The sequence below is a fragment of the Wolffia australiana genome, chromosome 4, assembly GCF_029677425.1.
Source record: "Wolffia australiana isolate 7733 chromosome 4, ASM2967742v1".
NCBI classification, from domain to species: domain Eukaryota; kingdom Viridiplantae; phylum Streptophyta; class Magnoliopsida; order Alismatales; family Araceae; genus Wolffia; species Wolffia australiana.
In genome coordinates this window covers 1,236,089-1,261,314 of record NC_135838.1, presented here as the reverse complement: position 1 = coordinate 1,261,314, position 25,226 = coordinate 1,236,089, and the positions used below count along the sequence as shown (strand labels likewise).

General features: G+C 38.8%; 2 protein-coding genes and 2 non-coding genes across 4 annotated transcripts; all 4 read left to right on the top strand.

The window, feature by feature from the left end:
• The first annotated feature begins 1,719 nt into the window (after positions 1-1,719).
• LOC144702727 (O-Glycosyl hydrolases family 17 protein) lies at positions 1,720-6,189 on the top strand. Its single transcript, XM_078574742.1, has 3 exons — positions 1,720-2,973; positions 4,075-5,005; positions 5,883-6,189. Exons 1-3 carry the CDS (start codon positions 2,645-2,647, stop codon positions 6,072-6,074), a joined length of 1,452 nt encoding a protein of 483 aa, XP_078430868.1. The 5' UTR covers positions 1,720-2,644; the 3' UTR covers positions 6,075-6,189.
• Positions 6,190-14,264: 8,075 nt separating this feature from the next.
• PNSB2 (NDH-dependent cyclic electron flow 1) lies at positions 14,265-16,865 on the top strand. The gene is made up of 3 exons (XM_078574741.1): positions 14,265-14,748; positions 16,002-16,406; positions 16,559-16,865. The coding sequence occupies exons 1-3, from the start codon at positions 14,341-14,343 to the stop codon at positions 16,751-16,753; spliced, it is 1,008 nt and encodes a 335-aa protein (XP_078430867.1). The 5' UTR covers positions 14,265-14,340; the 3' UTR covers positions 16,754-16,865.
• A 5,306-nt stretch (positions 16,866-22,171) lies between these two features.
• Positions 22,172-22,249, top strand: LOC144702800 (small nucleolar RNA R12). The gene has a single exon (XR_013581380.1). It is a non-coding gene; the product is annotated as a small nucleolar RNA R12 (small nucleolar RNA).
• Positions 22,250-22,320: 71 nt separating this feature from the next.
• On the top strand, positions 22,321-22,404 carry LOC144702814 (small nucleolar RNA SNORD24). Its single transcript, XR_013581391.1, has one exon. It is a non-coding gene; the product is annotated as a small nucleolar RNA SNORD24 (small nucleolar RNA).
• The last annotated feature ends 2,822 nt before the right edge of the window (positions 22,405-25,226 follow it).

Sequence of the window (25,226 nt, the reverse complement as noted above, 5' to 3'; positions counted from 1 at the left end):
GGGCATTAAGTTATACATTATACACAAATTTCATTATCATTCATTATTCCCAAATAAAATTATTCTTTTATATGCTGCAATTTATATCCAACAGAGGATCTTGGGTTTACATCATGATTGCACATGATGTGAATAACACATAACAACCTCTGACATCTATACTTGCTAGGGAACAAAATATATGACGTCTCTATAAACCTCATATAATGCTCATATGTTGTATACGATGAAACTAATTAATTAATTTTGGAAAAAAATATATATGTGGCGTCAGGCTTATATAGACTTTTTTTAATTGGCTAAAGTCATTATGAAGCATTAGATCACATGGTCATTTGGAACAGATAGACCACGTGGCAATGTAGCTATATAGTTCAACAATAGTAGTCAGGGACATTGGATGCATCAGGATGTTTTTTGTCCCATTCCACGTCCCTATCTACGGGTCATTCAAAACTATCCCATCCAAAACAGTCCCATGTCGGAAAGGGCGCATCCGATTCTGTATGACATTAGGAATGAAGTTATGGATCATCCGGGACGTGGATGATGGATGGGATGGGTCAAATTTTGTCCCATCCTACGTCCCAATTTTTAGAGTTTCGTCTAAATCGTCGCGTCCAGGGTTCGTCCCGTCCCATTTTTTTTGTCCACGTCCCGTCCACCGTCCGGGATGAAACAGGCGTGTGTCAGCATTAGACCACTCAGAAATTGACATGCGTCGGGGCAGGTGGACCTATCAGGCACATACTATACTCCCACATGACGAAATATCCGTCCTATCCCTCGTCCAAGTCCCTAGACAGGATGGTTATTTCGTCCATGGGCGAAGCAATCGTCCCGTCCGGGGATGGGCAGACAATTCATTGTCCCGTCAATCATCGGAAGTCCTGGACGGGACGTTTTTCCTGTCCACATACGAAATTACTGTCCCCTTCGCGTCCATGCGCTATATTAGGGATAGAGAAAGATAGACATAACAAATTACCAACAAAAAATTCAAAAAGCAAAATTTTATACTTTCATTGGGTTTCCTGTCCAACATCTAGGATGGAGCGGTTTTCTCGTCCCGAAACAAAAAATTCGCGCCATCCTCCACTCAGCAGACTAATTTCCATATTCTTCAATCTCTCGGGCCTTGGAAACTAAGTGACTTGAACAATGAAATTATATTCTTTAATTTCCCGTCTAAATTACTAAGCATTTTACATATCTTTCGCATTATGAAATTAAAAATTAGGGTTAAATGTAATTTTTATTAGAAACTGAGGATGACCTCACACGTGGAAATTACAAGGGTATTTTTGGAATAAAAAATATCAAACGGTGGAACACGTCGCTGGCAACTGGGGCCCAGACATCTGGCAGATCTTAACACGCCAAGTGTGGGCCCCGCGCGCCTCGTGGGCCACGTCGGCAGGTGGATCCCACTCCTCGCGGGGAACCCCGCGAACTGAGCTTCTCCCGCTTCTTTTTTTTAGAGAGAGAATGAGAAAACGTCGCTTTCAACCCTTTTCTCCCCCTCAGCACAGAGAAAAGCTAGAGAGAGAAAGAGACGAAGCTCCACCTCTCTCTTCTTATTCTCCACTAGAGAGAGAAAGAGAAGAAGCTCCACCTCTCTCTCTCTTCTTTCTCTCTCTTCTTATTCTCCACTAGAGAGAGGAAGAGAGAAACTTTGTCATCAAAGCTTTTCCCCTGTAAGTGCAGAGAAAGATCGAAGGTCAGAGAGAGAAAGAGAAGAAGGTCCGGCTCTCTCACTCTCTCTCTTCTTCTTGCTTTCTGGGCTCTTCTTCTTCCCCCTCAATCCACCTCCCTTGGATACCATTGCAGTAGAGAGAGAAAGATTGAAGGTTAGAGAGAGAACGAGAAGAAGCTCCACTTCTCTCTCTTCTTCGTCTTCTCCTCAATCCAACTTTCAGTAGAGAGAAAGAGAGAAACTTTCGTCGAAGCTAGAGAGAGAAAGAGAGAAGCTAGACTGGAAGATAGAGAGAGATAGAGAGAAGCTAGAGAGAGAAAGAGAGGATCCGTCTCTTCTTTCTTGGTTCTTCTCATCAAATCTACCACCACTCAATACTCTTCCAGACTGGAAGTTCCAGTAGAGATAGAGAGAGAAACGTCATTGTCAAATCCACCCACTCCAGAGAACTACGAAGGATTAGACAGAAAATACAGCGATTGAAGTTTAGAGAGAGAAAGACGCCACCTTTGCCCCGACCCATTTCTTCTATCCCCTTCTTCCTTCCTGGGTTTCTTTTTCTTGTGAGCTTCTCCCTTCTGCAGAGAGAGAAACCTAGAGAGAGAGAGAGAGACGTCCTCTCTCTGCCCCCACCGGCCTCTCTCTCCTTCTTCCTTCCCGATTTCATTTTCTTCTGAGCTTCTCCCCCTTCTCTAGAGAGAGAGAGATAAAGAGAGAGAAAGACGCTCCCTTTGCCCCGACCCACTTCTTCTCTCCCCGTCCTCCTATCCGGGCTTCATTTTCCTCCGAGCTTCTCTGCTTCGGTAGAGAGAGACAGGCACAGATAAACGAAGAGTTCTAGAGAGAGAGAGAGAAAAACACCGCCTTTGCACCGACCCACTTCTCTCCTTCTGTAGAGAGAGACAGGCACGGATAGACGGAGCGTTTTAGAGAGAGAAAGAGAGGGAAATGGGGAGGAGAGAGGTGGCTCTTTGGGCGGCGATGGCGGTTGTTTTGTGGGTGGGAGGAGAGGGATTGGGGGTGAATTGGGGGACTCAGGCGAGCCATCAGCTGCCTCCAAAGACGGTGGTTCAGATGTTGAAAGACAATGGATTCAACAGAGTGAAGCTTTTTGATGCTGATCCGGTTACTATGAAGGCTTTGGCTGGGTCTGGGCTCGAAGTCATGGTCGCCATTCCAAACAAAGATCTTGAGTTCATGACCGACTACGACGGCGCCAAGAGCTGGGTCAAGCGCAGCGTCACTCGCTACCTCTTCGACGGCGGGGTCGATATCAGGTGAGCAATCGATCTTGTATTTCTATCTAGTTTTTTTTTCTTTTTTTTCATTCGGCTTTTTAATTGTTTATCTTTGGAATTTAATCTCCGGGTTCTTATCTGTTTTGATTGTTGGTGTTGTTCGTTTGAGGAAATTTTGGGAATCCGGGGTGTTTTTATTTAACTCTCTCTCTCTTTCTCTTTGTGGATCATTCCTTTTGTTGATCGTTTAGCTTCGGATTTTTCCGTTCAGTGTTTAATCTCTGGTTTCTTATCTATTTTGAGTGTTGTTGTTGTTCGTTTTATTGAAAATTTGGAAATCCGGAGTGTTTTTATTTACCGCTCTCTCTCTCTCTCTCTTTGGATTATTCATTGTTTTGATCGTTTAGCTTCGGATTTTTCCGTTGGGTGTTTAATCTCCGGTTTCTTATCCATTTTGAGTGTTGCTGCTGTTCGTTCTCAGAATTTCGGAAATCCGGAGTGTTTTTGTTTACCCCTCTCTCTCTCTCTGGATCTCGATTTTGGGGCATTTCTGTCTGTTTTTAAATGATGGGTTCGGTCGGAAATTACGAAATCTGTTCTGGGTTCGAGAGTTTGAGGAGGCTGGTGGTTCCTGCGATATATGTTTCCCAAGGAGAAAAATTCCTGAAAATTTTAATTTGTTCATCTCATTTTAGTGTATTTACAGCAGTTTTTAAATCGTCGTTTCAGTCGGAAATACATTGTTTTCAGCAGACTGGTGGAGCTTGGGATGTCTGTTTCCATTAGAGAGAAAATTCCTGAAATTCTTGTTCGTTCATCATATTTTTGGGCATTTAGAGCGATTTTTAAGTTACGGATCTAATAAAAAACCCAGAATCCCATCCGGGCTTCACAGTCTGAGAAGACTGGTGGTTCTTGCGATGTATGTATGTATGTTCCCCAAGAAAAGAAATCTCTGAAATCGTCGTTTTTTCTCAGATTTTCAGCCATTTTCGGCGATTTTTAAATCACGAGTTCGATCAAAACCCAGAAATCTCACCTGGGTTTCCAAAATTTCCATTTTTTTTCCTCCGAAACTGCAGAGTTTGAATTATTCTGAGAAATGTTAACCCCTCATTCATTGACTTGCTTTCATGCCAGGTACGTGGCAGTGGGAAACGAGCCGTTCTTGTCTTCCTACAAAGGCTCCTTCCTCAACACCACCTTCCCTGCCCTGCAAAACATACAGAATGCCCTGAACGAGGCCAAAGTAGGGGGCAAGATCAAGGCTACGGTGCCGCTCAATGCCGACGTTTACGGCCCCACTGCCGTCGTCCCCTCCTCTGGCCGATTCCGCGACGACATCGGTCCTCTAATGGGCCAAATTGTCGACTTCCTGGCCCGGAACGGTGCCCCCTTCACAGTTAACATCTACCCCTTCCTCAGCCTCTACGCTGACCGCAACTTCCCCATTGACTTTGCCTTCTTCGATGGCGGTGCCGCCCCCGTTGTCGACGGCAACATCCAGTACACCAATGTCCTTGACGCCAATTTTGACACCTTGGTGGCTGCGCTCGCGGCCACTGGCCATGGGAGCATGCCGGTGATCATCGGAGAAGTGGGCTGGCCTACAGATGGGGACATGGCTGCCCGTTCCGACAGTGCCGAGAAATTCTATGCTGGTTTGCTGCGGCAGCTCGCTGGTGGCGCCAAGTTTGCCACCCCGGCCCGGCCGGGTGGCGCTGCGGACGAGGTCTACCTCTTCGGCCTCATAGACGAGGACGCCAAGTCCATTGCTCCGGGCAACTTTGAGCGGCACTGGGGAATTTTCCGGTATGATGGGCAGCCTAAGTTCGCCATGGACCTCTCAGGTCAGCGCCGCCAAATCTTCCTCACCGCCGCCAAGAATGTCAAGTACCAGCCAGCCAAGTGGTGTGTCTTCAACCCAGCTGCAGAGGACCTCTCCAAGCTGGGGGAGAGCATCACGTATGCATGCACATTCTCTGATTGCACTGCGCTTGGGTACGGCTCATCGTGCAACGGGCTGGACGCCAGAGGGAACGCCTCCTACGCCTTTAACATGTTCTTCCAGGTGCATTGACTGCCTCTTTCATCTCAATATAGTGCAGGGACGGAGACAGGACGGTCTAATTTTGTCCGTGGACAAAAAAAATGTCCCGTCCAGGACTTCGGACGATTGACTGGATGAAGAATCGTCCGCCCCTCCCCTGACGGGACGATTGCTTCGTCCATGGACGAAATAACCGTCCCGTCTGGGGCCTTGGACGCGGGACGGGACGGTTTCTGCGTCCTGTGGGAGTATAGTATGAGTCTGACAGGTCCAGCTGGCCGACGTACGCGCTGCGCCACGTGTCGATTTCTGAGTGGTCCCATGCTGATGCATGCCATGTTTCGTCCCAGGACGTCAGACAGGACAAGAATTTATTGGACAGGACGGTTTCAGACGGGACAGGATGTGGACGAAAAAAATGGGACAAGATGAACCCTGGACGGGACGATTTATATGAAACTCTAAAAATTAGGACTAGAACAGACTAACATCATCCCGTCCCGTCCGTCGTCCACGTCCCAGATGATCAGGAACTATACATCTCAATTCATCATCCGTCATCTGCAACGGAACAAAACTGTTTTATTCAAGCGCCTACCAACTACGCTAAAAGCTATAGCTGTTACCACAGGTTTTAGCATAGTTGGTGCGCACTCAAATCTAACATGAATCAGAGTCAGGTTGCTGGTTCAAATCAGCTACAGCTGTTACCACAAGTTGTTAAGCGCCTGAATCTAACAAAAACCCTTACCGGGTCCTGTTTCGTTCCGTCATCAAACTCTACTCCATTGTCTGTTTTACAAGTGTCCTTGGACCCTCTCTCCGTTCAGTCATCCGCTCCGTCCCAAGCTGTTGTCTTACTAACCTTTTTCTTTGTTTGTGTGGGAGGGACTTTCAGGTGCAAAACCAGGCAGAGGAGAGCTGCTACTTCAATGGATTGGCAACAGTGACAACGCAGAACCCGTCCACGGGGACCTGCAACTTTACGATACAGATAGTTGGAGGGGGAGCCTCCGGTGGAGGCAGCCGGGTAGCTGCAGTCCTGGCGGCTGCCGCTGCGTTTGTGGCAGCAGTGTTGCTGCTCATATGATGATGATTCATCAGTGTTGTTTTGGTTCTGGGTTATCTTGGTGGAGGAGGATTCTCTCATTCTTGTGGATATTGCCATGAGGCCTTGATTGATGATTCTGGAGCTTTGTTGTTGACTCTTAATCTACAACTTGACATGGATTCAGAGGAAGAGAGTAGTATTATCACTTCCTCAAAATAGTCCCTGGTTAATCAGAGTATTGATGGGGTTCAAGGTTTGGGCAGAGAAAAGAGTTGAGGCCTGCCCTACTCTTGCTATCCTCACAAGATGAATTGGTATACAAATATGTCAGTCTAGAGTGGTTTGGAGAGTCTGACTTCTGTTTTTTGAAATCATATACTGAAGTGGCATGGACTCTAGGGGGGGTGAGAACATGTAATTTTAAGTTGTCAGGGCGTTATACAAAGTTTTCAGATAATGTCATATTAAATGAGGTTAACATGCTAAAATTTTTTGGAGGAGCATTTCATCACTATAAGGAAACCTTTTGTCTCACAAGAATTAACTTATTTTTATGTATCTTTTGAATTGGAATAATGAATTTCTAGAAGATTGGGCAGAAAATCTTATAAGCTTTCCCTACATAGAGGGGGACAGCACAAATTGATCCAAGGAATACCTTCATTTTTTTAAAAAAAATTTATCGTGCAAGGAAAAGTGGAGTTTTCATATTTGCAAAAGTTTACTGGGACTTTAGTCCATTTATTTGTGTTTTGAGTATGGGTCAATCTTTTTGTTATCTTTGAGCGATATGGTGCATTAGAAGAATATGTTTTGCATAATATGTCTCACAAGGTGATATTTAGACCACATCTTTGAATGGAAATCTTATAAAAATCATTTCATAAATCAGGTATAGCTCATTATTTTCAGACCCTGATTGGGATGGATGTGTATGGTGAGATGAACAACATTGAAATATAGAATGAAGTCTTCAGAGGAGATGAAATTCGGTTGGCTGAAGGAGTAGAAAGTTGGCATTGACTCTCACAAAGTTCGTGAACTATGGGGAAGGATTTATAAATTTGATGTCTTTTTTCATTTGACTACCATTATTTCTACCATAATATATCATGTTATTACATAAGCTGGGTGAGAAGATGGAAGCTTTGTTGTCAAAGCATTTTCACAAAAGATTAGAAGCCTGAACTCTTAAAGTTTCAAGAAAAATTATTTCCATGATATCTAGATGGTATTATCATCCATCTATTAACATGCCAACTTACACTTCCTACATTTCAAAGTGCCCACAGAACCACCAATATATGTACAATACCAAAGCTTACATATCTAGAGTTAAAATAAATGTTAAATCAAAGGCGCCCATGCATCACATATACCAAGTATTTTCTTGGGTCTTGTTTCTCATATGCCAAAGCACCTGCATAAGTTTTTGCAATATTCCCATTTGTATAGATAATGTCATGATGAATCACTGTCAAACATACCAGCTTTCTAGTAATCTCTCATTCAAATTGATATCATCAAGCAGTGGAGATTATGTCTCCAAGAAATCTAAATGAGCTTTAATAAGATATTGTTTTGGTTTTCAACCTAAAATTTTGATCTTCTGAAGTAGAAAAATGCATATTTACTATATATATATCATTACTTTTTAGCTAAAAGGAGAAGTAGAATCATAAGTGAATTTCCCTATACGTTTACTGATTTTATGGAATGTTAATACCTCATTCGATGTCTTTTTCATACGTTTAATGATTTTATGGTGTATTTTTTTAAAAAAAAGTAATAAAAAGTAAAGAGCTGTTGAAGGCTCGTTCATACTCTGACAACTTAAACAAAAGAGGAAGTAATCTTGGACTATGAGGAAGATCAGATCCACACCTCTCTTGGCTATTAGGCCATATGGAGACACACAAAGGGTCGTTGAAGCATATCCCTTAAGGTATGTGGCATATTTTGAAAGTTCCAAGATGGGGTTCCTAGGAACCTCTCAGAATCTAAAAATTTGAGGTTAATTACATAGTTTAAGGCTTTTGATTTATTCAATGATATTTACAAATTTTCTTACAAGCACAAAGCGAGAAAGGGTTGAATAATTAAGGAAAAAGTATTTAATTCCAATTTAAAAGTTTATAACATTGACATATTACTAGGAATTATTTGACCCAATTTATCCAAATTTTATAAAATTATGAATTTTCCAGTGAGCAATGGTAATTAATTGTAATTAATTAGTGTTGATTCCAATAATTAATTCTAACATGATGGAAGAGTGTCAGTGGTATGGAGTAGATGATTGAAATAACATCACTGATTGGGATAGAGATGACAGTGCATATGCGCCCAGGAGCTATGGCTCAGGGGAAAGTGATGCTCGATTACTATCATTCGTATGAAGGATATGGTGGGGGATATGCACCAGCAAGAAACAGACTCGATGGTGGCATGTGAGATGGTGAAAACGTTTTATATCCTCGATATGCTAACTTAGGAAAAGGAATGAAGATACAAGTCTTAAAAAAGACGAAGGTTACACATACATCATGATCATGTGCCCAAAGTGCCAAGTGGTGATTTATCTTCACAAGTATTGATAATAATGCCACTTCTTCAACCATTTTCTCCTGAGACTCAAGAACAAGATTTTGAGTACACTAGTCATTCTACCAATTGCAAGTAGGAAAAAAATCAAATAGTACCTTTTGAAAAAATAGGGGTGGAGTCTATACATGAATTGTGTAGTATAGATGGATATAGGGATTAGAGATGAAGATAACCTCAAAATTTCAGCCTGAAACTATTTTTAGATCAATATAAATTGCAATTTGAAGTTGAATCATTCCACATTGTCTGGTTTTCTCTCTTCTATTTTCATCCATGTGGTGGATTCCATGCCACTTTTTTTTGGAAAACTAGAAAATTTAAAAACTCTTTAAAATAATAAAGTAATTTCAAAATTTTATTCTATGACTTATAAAATTATTTCTTTATGATTTTAAATTCATATGTTATAAGAAAATAATGGAAATCAGGAAAGTCAAAATATCATTTAAAAAATATAATCTCACTCTAACAATATTGAAATAAAACACATATATAAATTTAAATAATTATATATTATGTAAAAATACTATTTTTTGAAAAAATAGAAACTACAAATCCAATAAATCATTTTGAGCTTAAAATTATTTACGATTATCATCAGCCATTTATTTTCCATCGAGTCTATTTTCCATGTGTTGCTCAGTACATTACATAATGGGCCGACATTTTTGGTATTTGAGCCAGGTCATGTGGTATTTGCATGAGTTGTTCTGTAAATGGTAGCCACTGATTAAACTTGAGATTTCTCCCTTATTTCTGAAGGATTTCACATTATTTCAGGTCTATTTGGATTTTTTGTGTCCCATGTTTCTGATAAGCATCTCCCCAGAACGTACCAGAGGAGACAAAGGGCGGCCGTTGACAAGCGCCCCGAAGGAGACGAAGCATCATACGTATGAATTGCCATAAATACGTATAGCACTTTTGACTAACTGGCGGGAGGGGAGGCTACAAATAAGAAACAAAAATAAGGAGGAAGGTATCGAGCTATTTTCTGGGTCGCCTGAACGCAACCTGGTGAGAGATCCTCTGCACCAGAAGGAGGCGAGGCTGATTCGGCCATAACCCTCCATAGATTCCCCTTGAGTGTACTCTCCCCGTCCTTACTTCTCCCTTCACGAGGTTTTCCCTCGGTGTTGTTTTCTTTTCCACTTTGCAAGACTTCCGTTGAGTTTCCCCGGCATTTCATCTCCCTTCTTGAGCGACCATCGTTCTTCAGAAGTACAGTGGAAATACTTAAAGGCCGACCAGGGGAATCTTATCAGTTTCCAACAAACGAGAATAATGTCTTGAAACAAACATTCTTCTACTAAAAATACACAAAACTCAAGGTATTGCTAATATCTAAAATACCTGGGGAACATTTTTAAAAATGCAAAAGAGGACTTATTGTTCAATAAAAATGTTGATATCCAAAATTACAGAACTTAATATTATTAATCTATTCTCTGACATGTGTTTAGGTCATGAAGTAAAATGGGTGATTACCCTATAGGGGAAGATACTTAAGGATTTCCAAATAAAATAATGGTATAAACTATTTAATAAAATTATATTTATATTCATACTATTTATTTGTAAAATATATATAAATACTTTTAAAATAAAAACTCAAAAATCATAATATATCATATATTCCTCAATTAATTTTTTTTACAAGATGACGTGAGAACATAAGAACCAAATATATATAGTTTCAGTGTTACTATCACTATATATACCATGTTATCTCATAAGCTCAAAAAATATGTGTTTCTATGTGTCGTTATTTAAGGGTTTTTTGAACTTAAGCAATAGTATTTATTTTATCCCTTAGTGTTTAAGGGTCGAACCCTAGGGAGGCAATAGGGGAATTCAGTTTTCCTCAAATAAGGGATTAGAATTCAAAACCTATATGAAATAATGTTTTAACTACTTATTTAGATGCTCCTTATTTAGATTCTATCTTTTTGAGCTTAAATGATTTTAATAATTCTCTGTTATTTATTATCAGAGATCTAAAATCACTTAAATTTATCTTTTTATTTGATTTAAAATCTTTAATTGTTTTGAATTATATTTTTTTAACGTTCTTTTTAATGAATTTGAAATCTGTTTCTAAAATGGATTTAACTCTAAGTTTTTTTGTATTTCTTTAATTTGTTTTATTTATCAGATAATGTTTTACTATTTTTAAAGAATCAGAAAACTAATTTTTATGCTATTTTTAAGAGCTTTTTTATTTTATCCTAAGTAATTTGAAATTGTAAAAATGTCCTAAAATGGCAAATCGTGAATACGATTCGTGATTTGCTACTTTTAAGAAGTACGAGATTGATTTTGATGATTTATGGGACAAATATGATTTGAGGTAGGAAATTGATAATCAATCAATGCTAATTGATTTGAAAACGAACTAAAATTTACGAATTAAGATGATTAAAATTGGAATTTGGGAAAAATGATGAACGTGAACGGGATTGCGAAATGGAGAAAATTAAAAACCAATGACTGTAAAATGCAGTAAAATTGAGCCTAGAAATACCAGAGATAGTCAGAGACTCGATATGTACTGATTCCGCGCAACGAACGCCCAGAATTTTCAATAATTTTGGCTTGACTCAGTTGGAAAATGCGGCGACAGATCTGCAAAATTGTTCAAGAATTTGAGCTCCAAATTTCTCCTGGCAGATTCCTGAGACTTCGAGGAGGCTGGGCTTATTTCCTCGAGCTTTAAAATCAAGAACTCCCCCTTAATTTTTCGATTTGCCCCTTTTATAGCCGTAGAATCGGAACAACAGCTCTTCTGATTCTGTTACTTTTTTCGTGTTAATCGCTTTGTAGGCAGGGTGCACGAAGGCTTCGGATTGGGCCATGTAGTGATGTGTAGGTCAGTGCGCCGTGCGTACGGCGGATCGTGCGTGTGAAACACACGAAAGAGAGAAGACGATTATGCTTAGATCTCTCTTCCGATTGGTCCACGACGCACCACACTGAATCGAGTTAAGTCGATTGGGATTGGTCCACGTCGCGCCGTGTGTGCCGCGCACCATGCTGCGCGTGGTGCGCGACACGCACGACGCGCGTGCATGCATGTCACGCACCGAAGGCTGAGCGCGGCTTGTGATTCGTCCGCGCTCTCCTGGGCGCATCTTGCTGCACACTGAACACCCGTTAGTGCTTAAACTGGCTCAATAAGGGTCAATTTCATAAAAAAACATTTTAAATGGAAAAATACCTAAAATAAATCCTAAAAATATCTATTAATACCTAAAAATTATTTTATTATTTTCTAAAGTTTGTTTTATTTACTTCTTTTCTTTTTATTTATAGAAATAGGTCAATTAATCATTTAATTTCATTTTAAAAACATTTAAAGTGTAAAAATTGACGTAAGTATTGATTAAAAGTATTATTTAACTTGAAATTCAAGGAATTTATTATTTTAACCTAAAATCATGATAACATGCGTTAGAAATTAATGTTTTATGCATTAAAAGCCCAAAACTATGATGAAATTAACAGTTTATCAGCTCTTATTTGCATGTTATCATTATCAAATAACATTAATCAGACATCAAGTGATGGACAGGCTGGGCGGATCATTTTAGCAGGTTATGGGTTTACTTTAAAATAATAAAGTATAGATGATTTTATGGTTCATTTTAATTTATGCAATCATTGGGTACCTAGATCCCTAAAAGATACATGTCGCATGCAATAGATCATCGCTATATTAAAATTCCAGGATCAGGTAGAGTTCTAAAAATCATTAAATTAATAATACTACTGCTATCAGTGTGATATATGTACAAAAAAATTATCAGTATTTCAAATATTACTTGTATCTTAACCAATATTATCCATGCCATTTGGTTATATGATCGCACATGCTTACATTATATTGACAATATTTATTGTTTAATGACCCTGAAAACCATATTTCCAATATGTTTTTCATGCAAGAAGCACATGCTTATTCCAAGGGCCAAAGTTTCCACTATATTGAGTGTTTTCACTCTTACCAAATTTATTCAAAATATTTGGTATTATCTGGAATATAAGTTTGGTGATTTCATCATTATATTTTACAGAAATGTAGATTATGGCTTACATTTTGTACATTTACCAAATATGTTTTTATGATCAGTTTTTATTACTAATACGATGATAAGAAACTTGTTGTCATGGACTATGATGCTGAGATGATCTGGCTTTAACAATCAACATCAGCTTGATATAAAAAATCATTTACCATTCCACGTAACATATGTGACAACTAAAAACTGATGCTGTAAGGAACTCTTGTCATGAAAAAATTATTGATATTTTAAATAAGTTCATTTTTTGTTGGTCCTTTTATTATTCATATGTGGATCTAAATCTATGTAGTCTTGGTGCCTTATCTAGGAGAAAGGGAGATGGATAAATGTATATATATATATATAGATATATATACAGTGAATAGATAGACAGAGTTAAAGGGAGAGAAGATTCATCTTCCAATGAGTAATCTGTAATAAGCTTCTCTCAAGAGATAAAACTAGAAGAAACAAATAGAAATGTGAAGAAAAATAAAGAGCAATAAAAGAAAGATAGAGAAAGAAGAATCATATCCCAGCAGAGTAATCTGGAATAAGCTTATCTTAAGAGATAAAACTAGATGTAGGCTTTGACATTTTGGATCGAGGACCGGTCGGACCGGACCGAACAGGGACCAAACAAGACTGGACCGGAACTGGACCGAACTTCAGGTAAGCTTTAGGTCCATGTCAAAAACCGGACCGGTCTGGACCGGACCCAGTCCCACGCACTACCCATCCTCCTCCCCGTTGCCCTTCCCATCACCCGCCCCAAGCGTTCATTGTCGCTGCTCCGCGCGCACAGCGCTGCCGCCACCCTCGTGCTCCTCCGCCAACCCTGGTATCGGACCGGACCGGGACCAAACCAGACCGGACAGGAATCGGACTGAACTTCAGGTACGATTTAGGTCCATGGCAGAAAACCGAACTGAACAGGGACCATCAAACCCTAACTAGAAGACAAAAATAGAAATGTGAAGAAAAATAAAGTTAAAAAACAAAAAAAAGACATAGAGAGAATAATCAACTTCCAGTTGAGTAATCTGGGATAATATTATCTTATGAGAGAAGACAAGAGGAAACAATAGAAGTGTGGAGAAAGATAAATAGAAATAGGAGAAAGTTAGAGAGAATAATCATCTTCCAGTTGAGTAATCTGGTAAAAGATTCTCTCAATAGCGATGTGAAGAAAGATACAGAGAGAGATAGACAGATAGATAGATAGAGAGATAGAGAGATAGAGAGAGTAATCTGGTATAAGATTCTCTCAATAGAGAAAACTAGAGGAAAAAATAGAGACGTGAAGAAAGATACAGAGAGAGATAGAGAGGAATAATCTTCCAGTTGACTAATATAGAGTAAGAGAGAAAACTAGAGGAAAAAATAGAAATGGGAAGAAAGATAAAGAGAAATAGAAGAGAGAGAGAGAGAGAGAGAGAGAGAGAGAGAGAGAGAGAGAGAGAGAGAGAGAGAGAGAGAGAGAGAGAGAGAGAGAGAGAGAGAGAGAGAGAGAGAGAGAACGAAGGATAGAGAATCAAAGACAGAGAGAGAAGGATAGAGAAGCATGGGACCGTTGATGAGTGAGAGAAAGAGAGAGAGAGAGGGAGAGAGGAGTGTGTGGGTGTGGGCGTTCTCCCATGGCTTCTCTCCTGCCCCTTCGAATCCCCAAACCCATCTCCCCCATCAGGGCCGCCGTCTCCTCCCCACCTTCCACATCTCCTTCTGCTGACATTCTCGAGCAGCAATTCGGCCGCAAAGGCATCAAATTCACCGATTTCAACGGCAATCCCACCGTAGAACTCTCCGTTCGCAACGGCAGTTCTCTCAGACTTAGCCTTTCCGACGCCCTTGTGACCTCTTACAGGCCCAAAGTCTACTGGAGGGATGATGGGTTCGAAGAAGTTCTTCATACGGTTGGTGGGTCGGCCTCAAAAGGGGGTCTTGGGCTCGTTCTCAATGACGTGACAAAGGAGGGGGGCCAGCCATGGCGACCCTCTCAGTGGGCTGTGAAGGATGTCGACTCTGATTCCATTGACGCCGTCCAGGTCCTCTTCTTCCTCCTTGATCTTTCCTTTCCCTAGAGTAATTGCGACGAGAGATTGGTTATTTGAGTGCTTTAACTCGATTCTTTGTCCGGTGGTTGCAATGGGTTTTGCAGAAAAAAAGAGGGGATTGATTTGATGATTAGTTCAAATGAAAATCGAAAATAATCGTCGGTAAAGCTTAAGCAGCTACTTCCTCTTCTTCCTCTTTCATGTATCTTTTCCGGAGTAATAACCGGGAGAGATCGTTTATTGTAGAATTTGGCCCGATAACTCGTTCAATGGTGGAAATGGGATATCATGAAGAAAATGATAAATTAGCAAGTTAAGAAATTTTACTGAAATTTTATATTATTTGAGTTTTGTTAATTGCAACTTTTAGATAATGTAGTGGAGGGTTGGCGAACGTTTTCAGCTTCTTCTTCATTTTAGTAGAAGCAATGAGATTCCCCTCTATCATGCTAGGAGTAGCTAGGATTTCAAGAAAAAGATATCGTTCATTTGGTAAGAAATTAAAAGGAACATGGAAGATTCACCCGGGTAAATCTAAAGCAGCTTCTTTTGAAGTCGTAGAAAGAAAAGCAGCGACTGGAGTGAGAAACTTTGCGTTGATAGACAATTATAATAATTGAGTTTTATTTATTGAAGTTTTTAGATATTTTAATGGAGGTTTGGTGAACGTTTTCAGCTTCTTCTTCTTCTTGTGATTTGGAACTTACTTCGCATGCTATGATTCTCCATAAAATCTCATCTCTTCTATTTATTCCACTCAAGAATCCTCCTTTATCCTTAAGCGTGGTTTTTTCTATTATCCAATAAAATATGGTGTTATCCAAAAATAAATAAAAACGTACTCTATTTATCTAATATTCATCTCTCCTCTCTCCCAAGCTCTTTCGCCATTGCCATCCATGAAGGTTTCTTGCAACTCATGTGCATATGGCAGCTAAAGCCCTTAAATTATTATTTTGAATTGGAGATGAGGTGAAAGGATGCTTGGCGCAAGGACTGTTTATTTGGATAAATTTTGAAGTATGATCTGCTAAAACTCGCATCAGTTGTCGTTTATTGTCATTGAACGAACGAGGGTCTTTGTCCTTCTTGGTTTCTCCACCTCCGCCGTAGATCACTTCTGATTTCTTATCTGATCAGCCCTCATTAAACACAAATATCGAAAGGGGAATTCAGACTGATGTCTTGGTTGGGATGATCAAACAAGTAGTATCTCCTCATTCCCCTTTTGATGCTCACTGCAGGTGGAACTTAGCTGCACAGATAAGACTTCTCTTGAAATTTCATACGTGATCTCCCTCTACCCACTGAGCATGGCAGCGGCGGTTGTGGTCACAAACAAAGGCATGAAGCCGGTGAAGCTCACGAGCGCAATTCTGAGTCACATAAGGACCAAAAGCCGCCGCGGCACTGCCGTCCGAGGCCTCACCGGCTGTTCCTACTCTCCCTATCTGCCACCGATCTCAAGCTTTGGGCTCATCTCCGGCGCAGATGCCATGGAGCCAGAAGGAAGAGGGTCATGGAAGGTGGAAGATAACACGTTTACAATTCTTAAAGAGAGGATCAGCCGGGTCTACGCTGCGCCGCCGGCAGAGAGGCTGAAGCGCATCTACAACACTCCTCCCTCCAAATACGAGACCATTGACCAGGTGCTGGTTTCTTCTAAAGTTCTCTCTTTTTCTGTTGAATTCTGCTCTAATTCTGTGCCAAGACTTGAGCTTTTAGAATTCTAGGCAGACCCATTTCGCCAAAAGTTGAAGATCATTTTCCAGATGAAATGGGTCAAAATTGTGGTTTTCAGGGGAGTGGACTTGGGTTCAGAGTGATCAGGATGGGATATGAGGACATCTATTTGGCCAGCCCTGGTTCTTCCTCTCAGAAGCATGGCGACGACTACTTCATCTGCACCGGCCCTGCCTCGATGCTCGTGCCCCTCCAGGTAAAACCCGGCGAGGCTTGGAGAGGTGCTCAGGTCATCGAGCATGATAATCTTTGAAGAGAGTACACTCCAACAGATTGAGAGAGAAAGATATGCGACCCACCGTGTAATATGATGTGATCTTGCACTCTCCTTTTTCTAAAAGTCCATCTTTTAAAGTTGGTCTGCAGAGTTGGTGTTTATTTCTGTTTTGATGGGGGAGAAGAGAGGAGCTAAACTTGTAAAGAAGGTAACAAATTGGATGGGAACAGGAGCACTGTAGTGCTCAAGGAAAATAGGGCAAGGTTGGTTTCTTCTCTGCCACAAATCTGTGGATTCATCTCAAGTTTGTACTTTATTCTCACCTACTTTGTATCAGTGTGTTATGCTCATAATACCGACAAAGATTGAGGCCATTAGGGCCCAATCTTTTTTTTTTTAAGACTGGAGAGAGGGATAAGTGTTCACAATTGATTCTATTTTTTGGTTTTTCTTTACTCATCGTTGTCCTTTGCATGGATCACTTGGAGGTGTGGTCCTCTCTGGTCTGGTATTGTGTTGGAATGTGGAATATACAAACAAATCTAAATTGATACTTTTGGACAATGTTAAGAAGGGGTTATGATTTAATTGTGGCAGTCTTTGTTAAACATAGATGATTTTATCGGGTAATTTTAGTCTCGAATTCGAAGCTATGTGACTAAAAGCATGAGAAATGGCTAAAAAGGGGAGGTGTTGACTAGAACGAGATATCAAATTAATTATTCAACAGAGGAAAGAGCATGTCTGAGGGAGACTAATACACATATGAGTTGAATGCCCACTCAAAGTCCAATTATGGAGTTCTGGATTTTTAATCATGAAGATAGATTGAATAAATAAAATATATCAGAATTGTCTTGATAGAGTTGGCTCTTAATTCACAATCAGGCTTTAAACATCGGGTTGAAATTCCCAATGAATTTGCATGGAGTTATTAATTTATCAATATTTCCTCATGTGTTGAATCCTTAAAAGTGTTTGGACAAATCAATTTCAAACAACCTTGAATCAAGTACTCTGTTAGACTACACCTACAAAATCCTAGCATTGTGCTTGTCAACAATCAGGAATGAGATTTCTACTGACGGTGAAGATGGTAAGGAGAAGAGGAATGGGAGCAAAATAGTACCACGAGTGATCTAGAAATGGCTGTTTATCTTTCATTTCTCAAAAGGTTTTAATAAATATTTATCGTTTGTATTGTATTGGATCCAATGGACCTGATAAAATATACCTGTTACAAGGTTTATCTATAATGAAAACTGAAAGATTAAAAGGAAAAATGCATAAATATTGTATCATAGAAATGAATAAATAAATGATATAAGGATAAAGTTCGGTACTCTAGATCAAATTAGTAAACATATGCTTGTGATTCCCAGATTTCTAAGAAGCTTCTGAAATTGAGGTCAATGATGGCTTTTCACAAACACATCAGCATAATATTCAGAAAATAGGACTTAAAGAGTATGAATGTGTTTGACTAAATTATCCCCTTTCTGAAAAAGGGATCCACTTCTATATTTTTTTCTATAAAATAGGAAAGGGTCAAGGGAGATTATTATTGTGGACTTAATGTCCCACAATAAATGATGCTCATAGCTTCATAAGGAATTTTCAAGCCACTTATTAGTATTTGAATCCACTCTGCTTATTCCATCGTCGTTCTGAACACTGCTTCTCCATATAATTATATTCCTTTGGGGAAGGATCAATCACCTTATCTGTTTCGTTATTCGTGATTGAGATACTTTAATATTCTATGATCCACTATTATGTCAGTTTTCTGGGGGTCATGCATAAATTGATCTAGCATGTTTATAACTCACAACAAATAAGGTTCTACATAGAGTATATAGATAATTCTACCAAACAACTACTGGCATATTCCATGATATATTGCATCTAGGGGGGCAATGAAATGTTCAAAACACTTTTTTGTTGGGTTTGATCAATATATCATTGATATTTATGTTCCATGATAAATATATAAAAGTGATTCTTCAGTTAGCATGGATTATGAAAGCCTTCCAATATTCTCAATGTCAAATATATTGATAAATATCCTCTCATCTTATGAGTTTCATCCATTTTGTCTCTAGTAATATAATGTCATAAAACAAATTATGAAGATTGGCATCTTTCCTGATAAAAAAATTCAGATAGATATAATATATTCACTGATTGGTTTGGTAATACTCAATGGGTTTCGTCCCCTGAATTAATCGTCCAAGCCAATATCTAGGGAATTTATGCAGACCAGTTGTACCATTCTTCCGTGCTTGAACAATTTCAGATAATGACATCATTGACCTTCGTAATAGGTAAGAGACTAGGCAAAAGGCCTTTTATCTTTTAAGTCTTGTGGGTTTAGATGTGTTAGAAAAACCCACTATCTACACCTACTGATCACTTTCTTTCTCTCCGACTCTATCACCCTCTCACCCCATCGCTCACGTCTCTCTCTCTCTCTCTGTGTCTCATTAATTCCACCTATTAAACACTCAATCCATCCATCTACCAATCTCTCTCTTTCCCTCTCACACACTCTCTCTCTCACTCTTTCCATCTATCATCCCCAGTGTGGTGATGTAATTAAGAGGGGGGATAAATTTGTGAATTTTCTAATTTGTTTGTACGGATTCATGAATTTATCATTCATTTCTCAACCTTACTATGCACCTGTATATTTTTTATCCTGGTTGGGGGACCTTAGTGACCCTTAGTCCAGTCTCAAGCATGTCTACTGCAGTTCCTCAAATCTTCGCCCTTGCCGGGGGTTTAAAAATACCTTGATAAAATACATAGAGAACACCCCCACGACAATCCACAGTACTCACCATTTTCCTATATAACTATCCAATATGGGGATGACATCCTATCAGATATCCCACATTAATGTAGAATTGTTATGGAGAGAGGAGTGCACTAAGAGAACTGGGGTTTCATTTCTCAGTCTTTCCGTTTTTATAATTTTCCCTTATTTCATCCCCATATCTAGATGCTATCACTATTGAGTCTGATAATACCCTCTCCATAGATAGTGTTATTGAATTTTTAAGTTAACAAGAAAAAAATGAGATATAAAGTATTGTCCTAAATATAATATGTAAATTCATGGTACTCTTGCGTCTACATTCTTTGTAAGGTTCAAACATATTTTAAATATCAATTCACACATAAAAAAATCAATGGATAAACATTTATCAATAAACAAATCAAACTCTTAGATGAACATCAAGGCAAACGTCATTTCATCAAAATAAGATCTGTCAGCATCACTCTCACCCTATATCAACCTTCCTTTCTCTCTCTCAGTCACTCTATCCATCTATCTCTATCTCTTTTCATATCACTATCTCCCTCTAAAAACTTCTATCACCACTTCACACACACTCTCTCTCTATCTCCCTCCCTTTCCCTCCCATTCTCTCCTCCTCTCTAAATTTTTATATTTCCCACTTAATTTTCCACCCATCTCTAACTTTATCTTATTTCTTTTCACTTTGCCTGTACCCATCTCCCTTTTTCCCTCTCAGTCTCTCTCTTTTGCTCGTCCACTATCCATTTCCCTAACTTTCCCTCTCATTCTCTCCTTCACTCGTTCTATCTCTTTCTCACTACTCTCTATCTCCCTCTATCAAATTCAATCTATTTCATTCACTCTCTCCCCCTCTCAAACTCTTTTTCCCTCATTATCTCCCTTTCTTAGTTTCTATTTTTCCTTCTCACTCTCTCTCTAATTTTTTCTTTCCCCTCACTCTTTCTCCTTTTGCAATCTATCTCTTTGTCTATCTCAATTTCTCTCTGTTTTGCACTATTATTTATTTTTTAAAGTAATTTATATTTTTGTAGTATAATTATGCCTATAGTAATGATGAATTTGATTCCCCCTCTCAGGTTTTCAAGATGAAACACCCGCTGACACCTTAGGCAACATCAAACTTATGTCTAGTAGGGTGTGGTGCAATAACGAAGCGAGCCAAGGGGAGCTAATAAGGGGAAATGGAGACCACAAATCAGTGAAACCCCTTGAAATGGGAACATTATGTTTTATAATATTGAATTAATACATTTTATAATATGTTAATCCTTTTGGTGTAAATTCATGCCAATATTCTATTTGATTTATTGCATTGGTTCATGAGCAAATTTTCAGGTTTATTTATTCAAATTAAAATTTAGCTTAAACCTATGACTTTAACTTTTACCATTTACTTTATCACTGACAAGTCAACTTGACCTAACCAGTCGGAAACTAGATCAAACTTCAGGTATAAGCAATGCTCGTTCGTTAGGAGACACAAATAGATGCCGGTATAAAGATATATGATGTACTAAAAATCAGAAATGGGGAACTAGATATTGGATGAAGCTGTCAAATATCAGTTGATACAGTATATAATATCATTATCCATCCAGATACAACACCTACCTTTGTCTCCTAAGTTGAACAAAGATATCAGACATTTGTTTTTCTGATATCCTAAATATATTGAAATACCACTTAAATACTTTATTGAATTAGTATAACACCCATAAATACACAAATAAGCTAGTTAACTTTCGTCTTCTTATTGAATGATAAATATTAATTACAGTTAATTTTGTTCATTAATATTTAATTGAATGGAACCAGTTGAAATTGGTTGGATGAATACTGGGAGACAAAAGGAAGACTCTAATACTGCTTTTTTTAATATCCTACAGAAGTACTTACACTACTTTTTCCTCTAATTTACTTCCATATTGATTAAAGTCACATGTAGATATCCATATATCTAATCTCGGCACGAATCCTGATATCTGGTATCCGGAGATTGGAATCCGACACTATCATGACACATTTAGCATTCGTCTTGATATATTTAGTATCCGACATCGGCATCTGATATCGTCCAGATTTCATACGCATATTAGATTATAGTTAATACGAGGACATCCAACAACATAGGTTTAGGTTTTTGCTAAAATCAAAGGCAGTCTGATACTATATTGATCTGATATCAGTTCACTAGAAGAAGGTATCTGATTGGCTGAACCAAAAGAACAGACAAACAAGATAGGGAATATTTCGCACTTATGCTGTACCGGCGGAACATCTGATGCGACTCTCTGTATATATAGCACCAGCGAAGCCCAACTGAGTGTAATTAGGGTTTATCTCTTCAGTCGATTGAAGGCCGTCGATCTCTCAAGCTTCCATCGTTTCTTGCAATTCTTCGTCGTTTGCCTGGTATTGCAATTCCTTGTTGTTGGGTTTTTCCCTAATCAGTGCAGCAATGAATCTATCGTCAGGCCAAATCAACGTTTTTTTTCTGCCTTTAGCTCTGACGATCCTAATTTTCAGATAGGGTTTTCGGTGACAAGGTCGATACAATCTCCTCTGCAAATTTCTTAATTTTCTTGTTTGATTAATGTATCTATTCCCTTTGACGTGGTGGTGGATTCGCTTTGTGGATGACGAAAAGAATCAATCGGATTCCCAATGATCTAATGATATGATCTTTAAACCAGCTACTTCTGACCCATTAGCGAGTCTACCTTGCTTTACTTACTACGTTTCGTTTTTTCGAAGTTTTAAGAGTTGGACGGATTTGTTGAGCCGATGATGCTAACCAAAATATTTGCTACTCTTGACGGGGAGACCCGCTTGATGAATATTAATCACCGAGATCTTTGAGGCTCACAAAGAAGCTTTCTTTACGCATTTCGAATTTTAATAACTCGTGCTACCCCACCGCTGCTATTGTCAATAATAGTCTCAAGCAAGAATGCCAATGATTATCTATGTTTTTGCGTTTAGCAACCTCCGATTGGAGAAATAATTTAAAACTTAAACAATCTTAATTTAAATAAACTGCACATAAACCTGTGAGGAATTCGAAGACAAATGAATTAATATATAATAAGATTCGGATTAGTTTGATGAGAATATCCTTTTATGGATATGAATTTCTGGTATCAAGGAGTATAATGTGCGTGATGGGAATCGCTTAAGAAAGGCGTCACATGTTACAAAGAATCTGTAACGAAAATTTGAATTTTTAAAGTTACAAATGACTGATATTGAAGACTAGTTAATGAGTACTGTTTGAAAATGGTTCCTGTCGATGTAGAGCCATCCTAATAACACTCTTAATAAAGCCAAATCATGGGTCAAATTTGATTTGTACATCGAAGTTTATATATATATGACATTTTTATTTAAACTGTCAACACGTATGCCAGCTGCTGTTCAGACAGAAATAGACTAAAAGGATGACTATTGGTTTTTTTCTTTTTTGTGTCTATATCTCTAGAAATTTTTATCAATACTTATATGACATGTGAAATTTTTTCTCCAATCACCGAATGGTACTAATGTCATATGTTAGATGTGAGATACAAAAGAAGCAAGATTTCAATATGTTAAATCAGTGTGTGCGAGATAAAAAAGATCACACATGAAATTACATAAGTTCTTATTAATATTTATCCACATAAAACGTTCTGATCATATAGAGGTAAAAAATAACTCAATTATTTATTTACTGTGACGCACAATGCACTCTAGGGAAAAAATGTTTTGTATTTGTGTGATATTCCTGATATGAATGAAGTTACGTTAAACTCATATTTTTTATTTAATAATCTTCTGTTTTTTCATCTAGAAAACTTGTTAGAAAACAAAGACCATAATAAATATTTTGATTATGTGAAACATAAACTTATTGTTATACATAGGTCAAGAAAGATAATGGGGATATAAAAAATACAAGATATATCTAATGGTTGATCAATAAAATATGCGAAATTGTGATGTGACCATGTGGAATCTGTAATTTAGAATAAGTAGGTACATCCATATATAGAATAGAAAAGAGATGGGGCATGTCCACACATAGAACCCAATAAGATGCACCTCTCACATTCCCCCTCAAGCTGGAGCGTAGATGTCATATAGGCCCTACTTGCTTAAAAAGGTGTTGTAGTATGTCACACTTAGTTAGTGAATGTATATTCAAGTTGATCTGCAAAGGTCACATATGGTGTCGAAATAAGTCTTGTGACGAACCACATGACAGTCAATTTTGATATGCTTGGTACGCATGGAGAATGTTTGGTTGTTGGCAATGAACATGTCAACTTGGTCGTCGCACATCATTGGCATAGCCCCTTTAACTGGAAAACTAAGTTCAAATAAGAATTTACGTACCCACTAATGGAAATATATGTGGCCGGCAAGCCAATCACACATTCCACATATCGTTTGATGTTCATTGGTAGAACATATTCATTTTAGTCCACGTGTGATGGTTATAATGAAGTCCATGAATATATGATCGGACTTAGTGAATTATGATGAGACAATAATACAGACTTCACTAGTTTTTAAGCATGTGTTTTAAACATCCCTATTCGAAGGATAGGCGAGAAGGATATCCGGATAGAATAACACTATCTAGACTCACTCATATGATGAGTATGGCCGGTCTCGTAGCAATTAGTGTTGAGACACTAAGGATAGATAGTGGGTGCTCTTTAGTGGAAAGAGTTCACTGAATTGATCAGTACGAATCCCTGAATAGTATTATACGGAAGAGTCAATCAGGTCGATTCACGTCACGATTGTGTAAGTGGTCCTTAGACATGAGACACCAAAGACGTCTTGTAAATGAACAGTTGTACTTTGGCTATGACCAACAAGTCTCTAATCATGAGATTCTAAATGGTCTTAGTTCAGACACATCAAGAAGTTCATGAAAACGATTGAATCGTCAAGATGGGATCGTCCACCCTCGGTATAAGAGGTGACATCTCGAAGAAGACGATGCGATGAAGTCCTTGGCCAAGATAGTGAAATATCGAAGAAGAGTTCTCCTATGATTTTTGAATGCATCAGTACTAACTCGGATGACCGATTAGGGTTTGATAGTTGACCATACCCTAAGTCGTCCAAGGAGCGTCAAGTGGATGCGGGATTATACATACACAACAACCGATGATGAACATGTTCCATGACTGAGTCGATACATACTTCTTTGTATCTTCTAGGACACAAGGTGTACCTTGGCACCCCACGTGTTGAAGACTCGACCTATCGATTGTGTTAAATCCAACCGACATTTATTAATCTATATGGTGATATAGTTAATTAATTTGGAAGGCCAATAAAGGTTATTGAACCACTAGTGTCATTAACTAGACTGATACACGCAAATGATCTTTTGAACGTCAGAATATATACTTAAGTTTTGGGGTTTTTATGAAAAATACCCACTTAGTATTAATAGGGGAAGGCCTTGAACGAAATTCACCCATGCTAGAATTGTTCAGGGGCCTTTCCCCTTCTTCTCCCTCCTCCCCATACTCCCTCTCCATCCCCGATGCGATCGGGATGACGTAACGACGAAGACGGAGAAAGAACGGGGCTCATCAACGAGAAGGAGGAGATTTGACGTACTGAGGATCGCGTGGATACGTCTAGAGGCTGCACACTTGAGCAACTCGACTCGTCTCGCTCTGG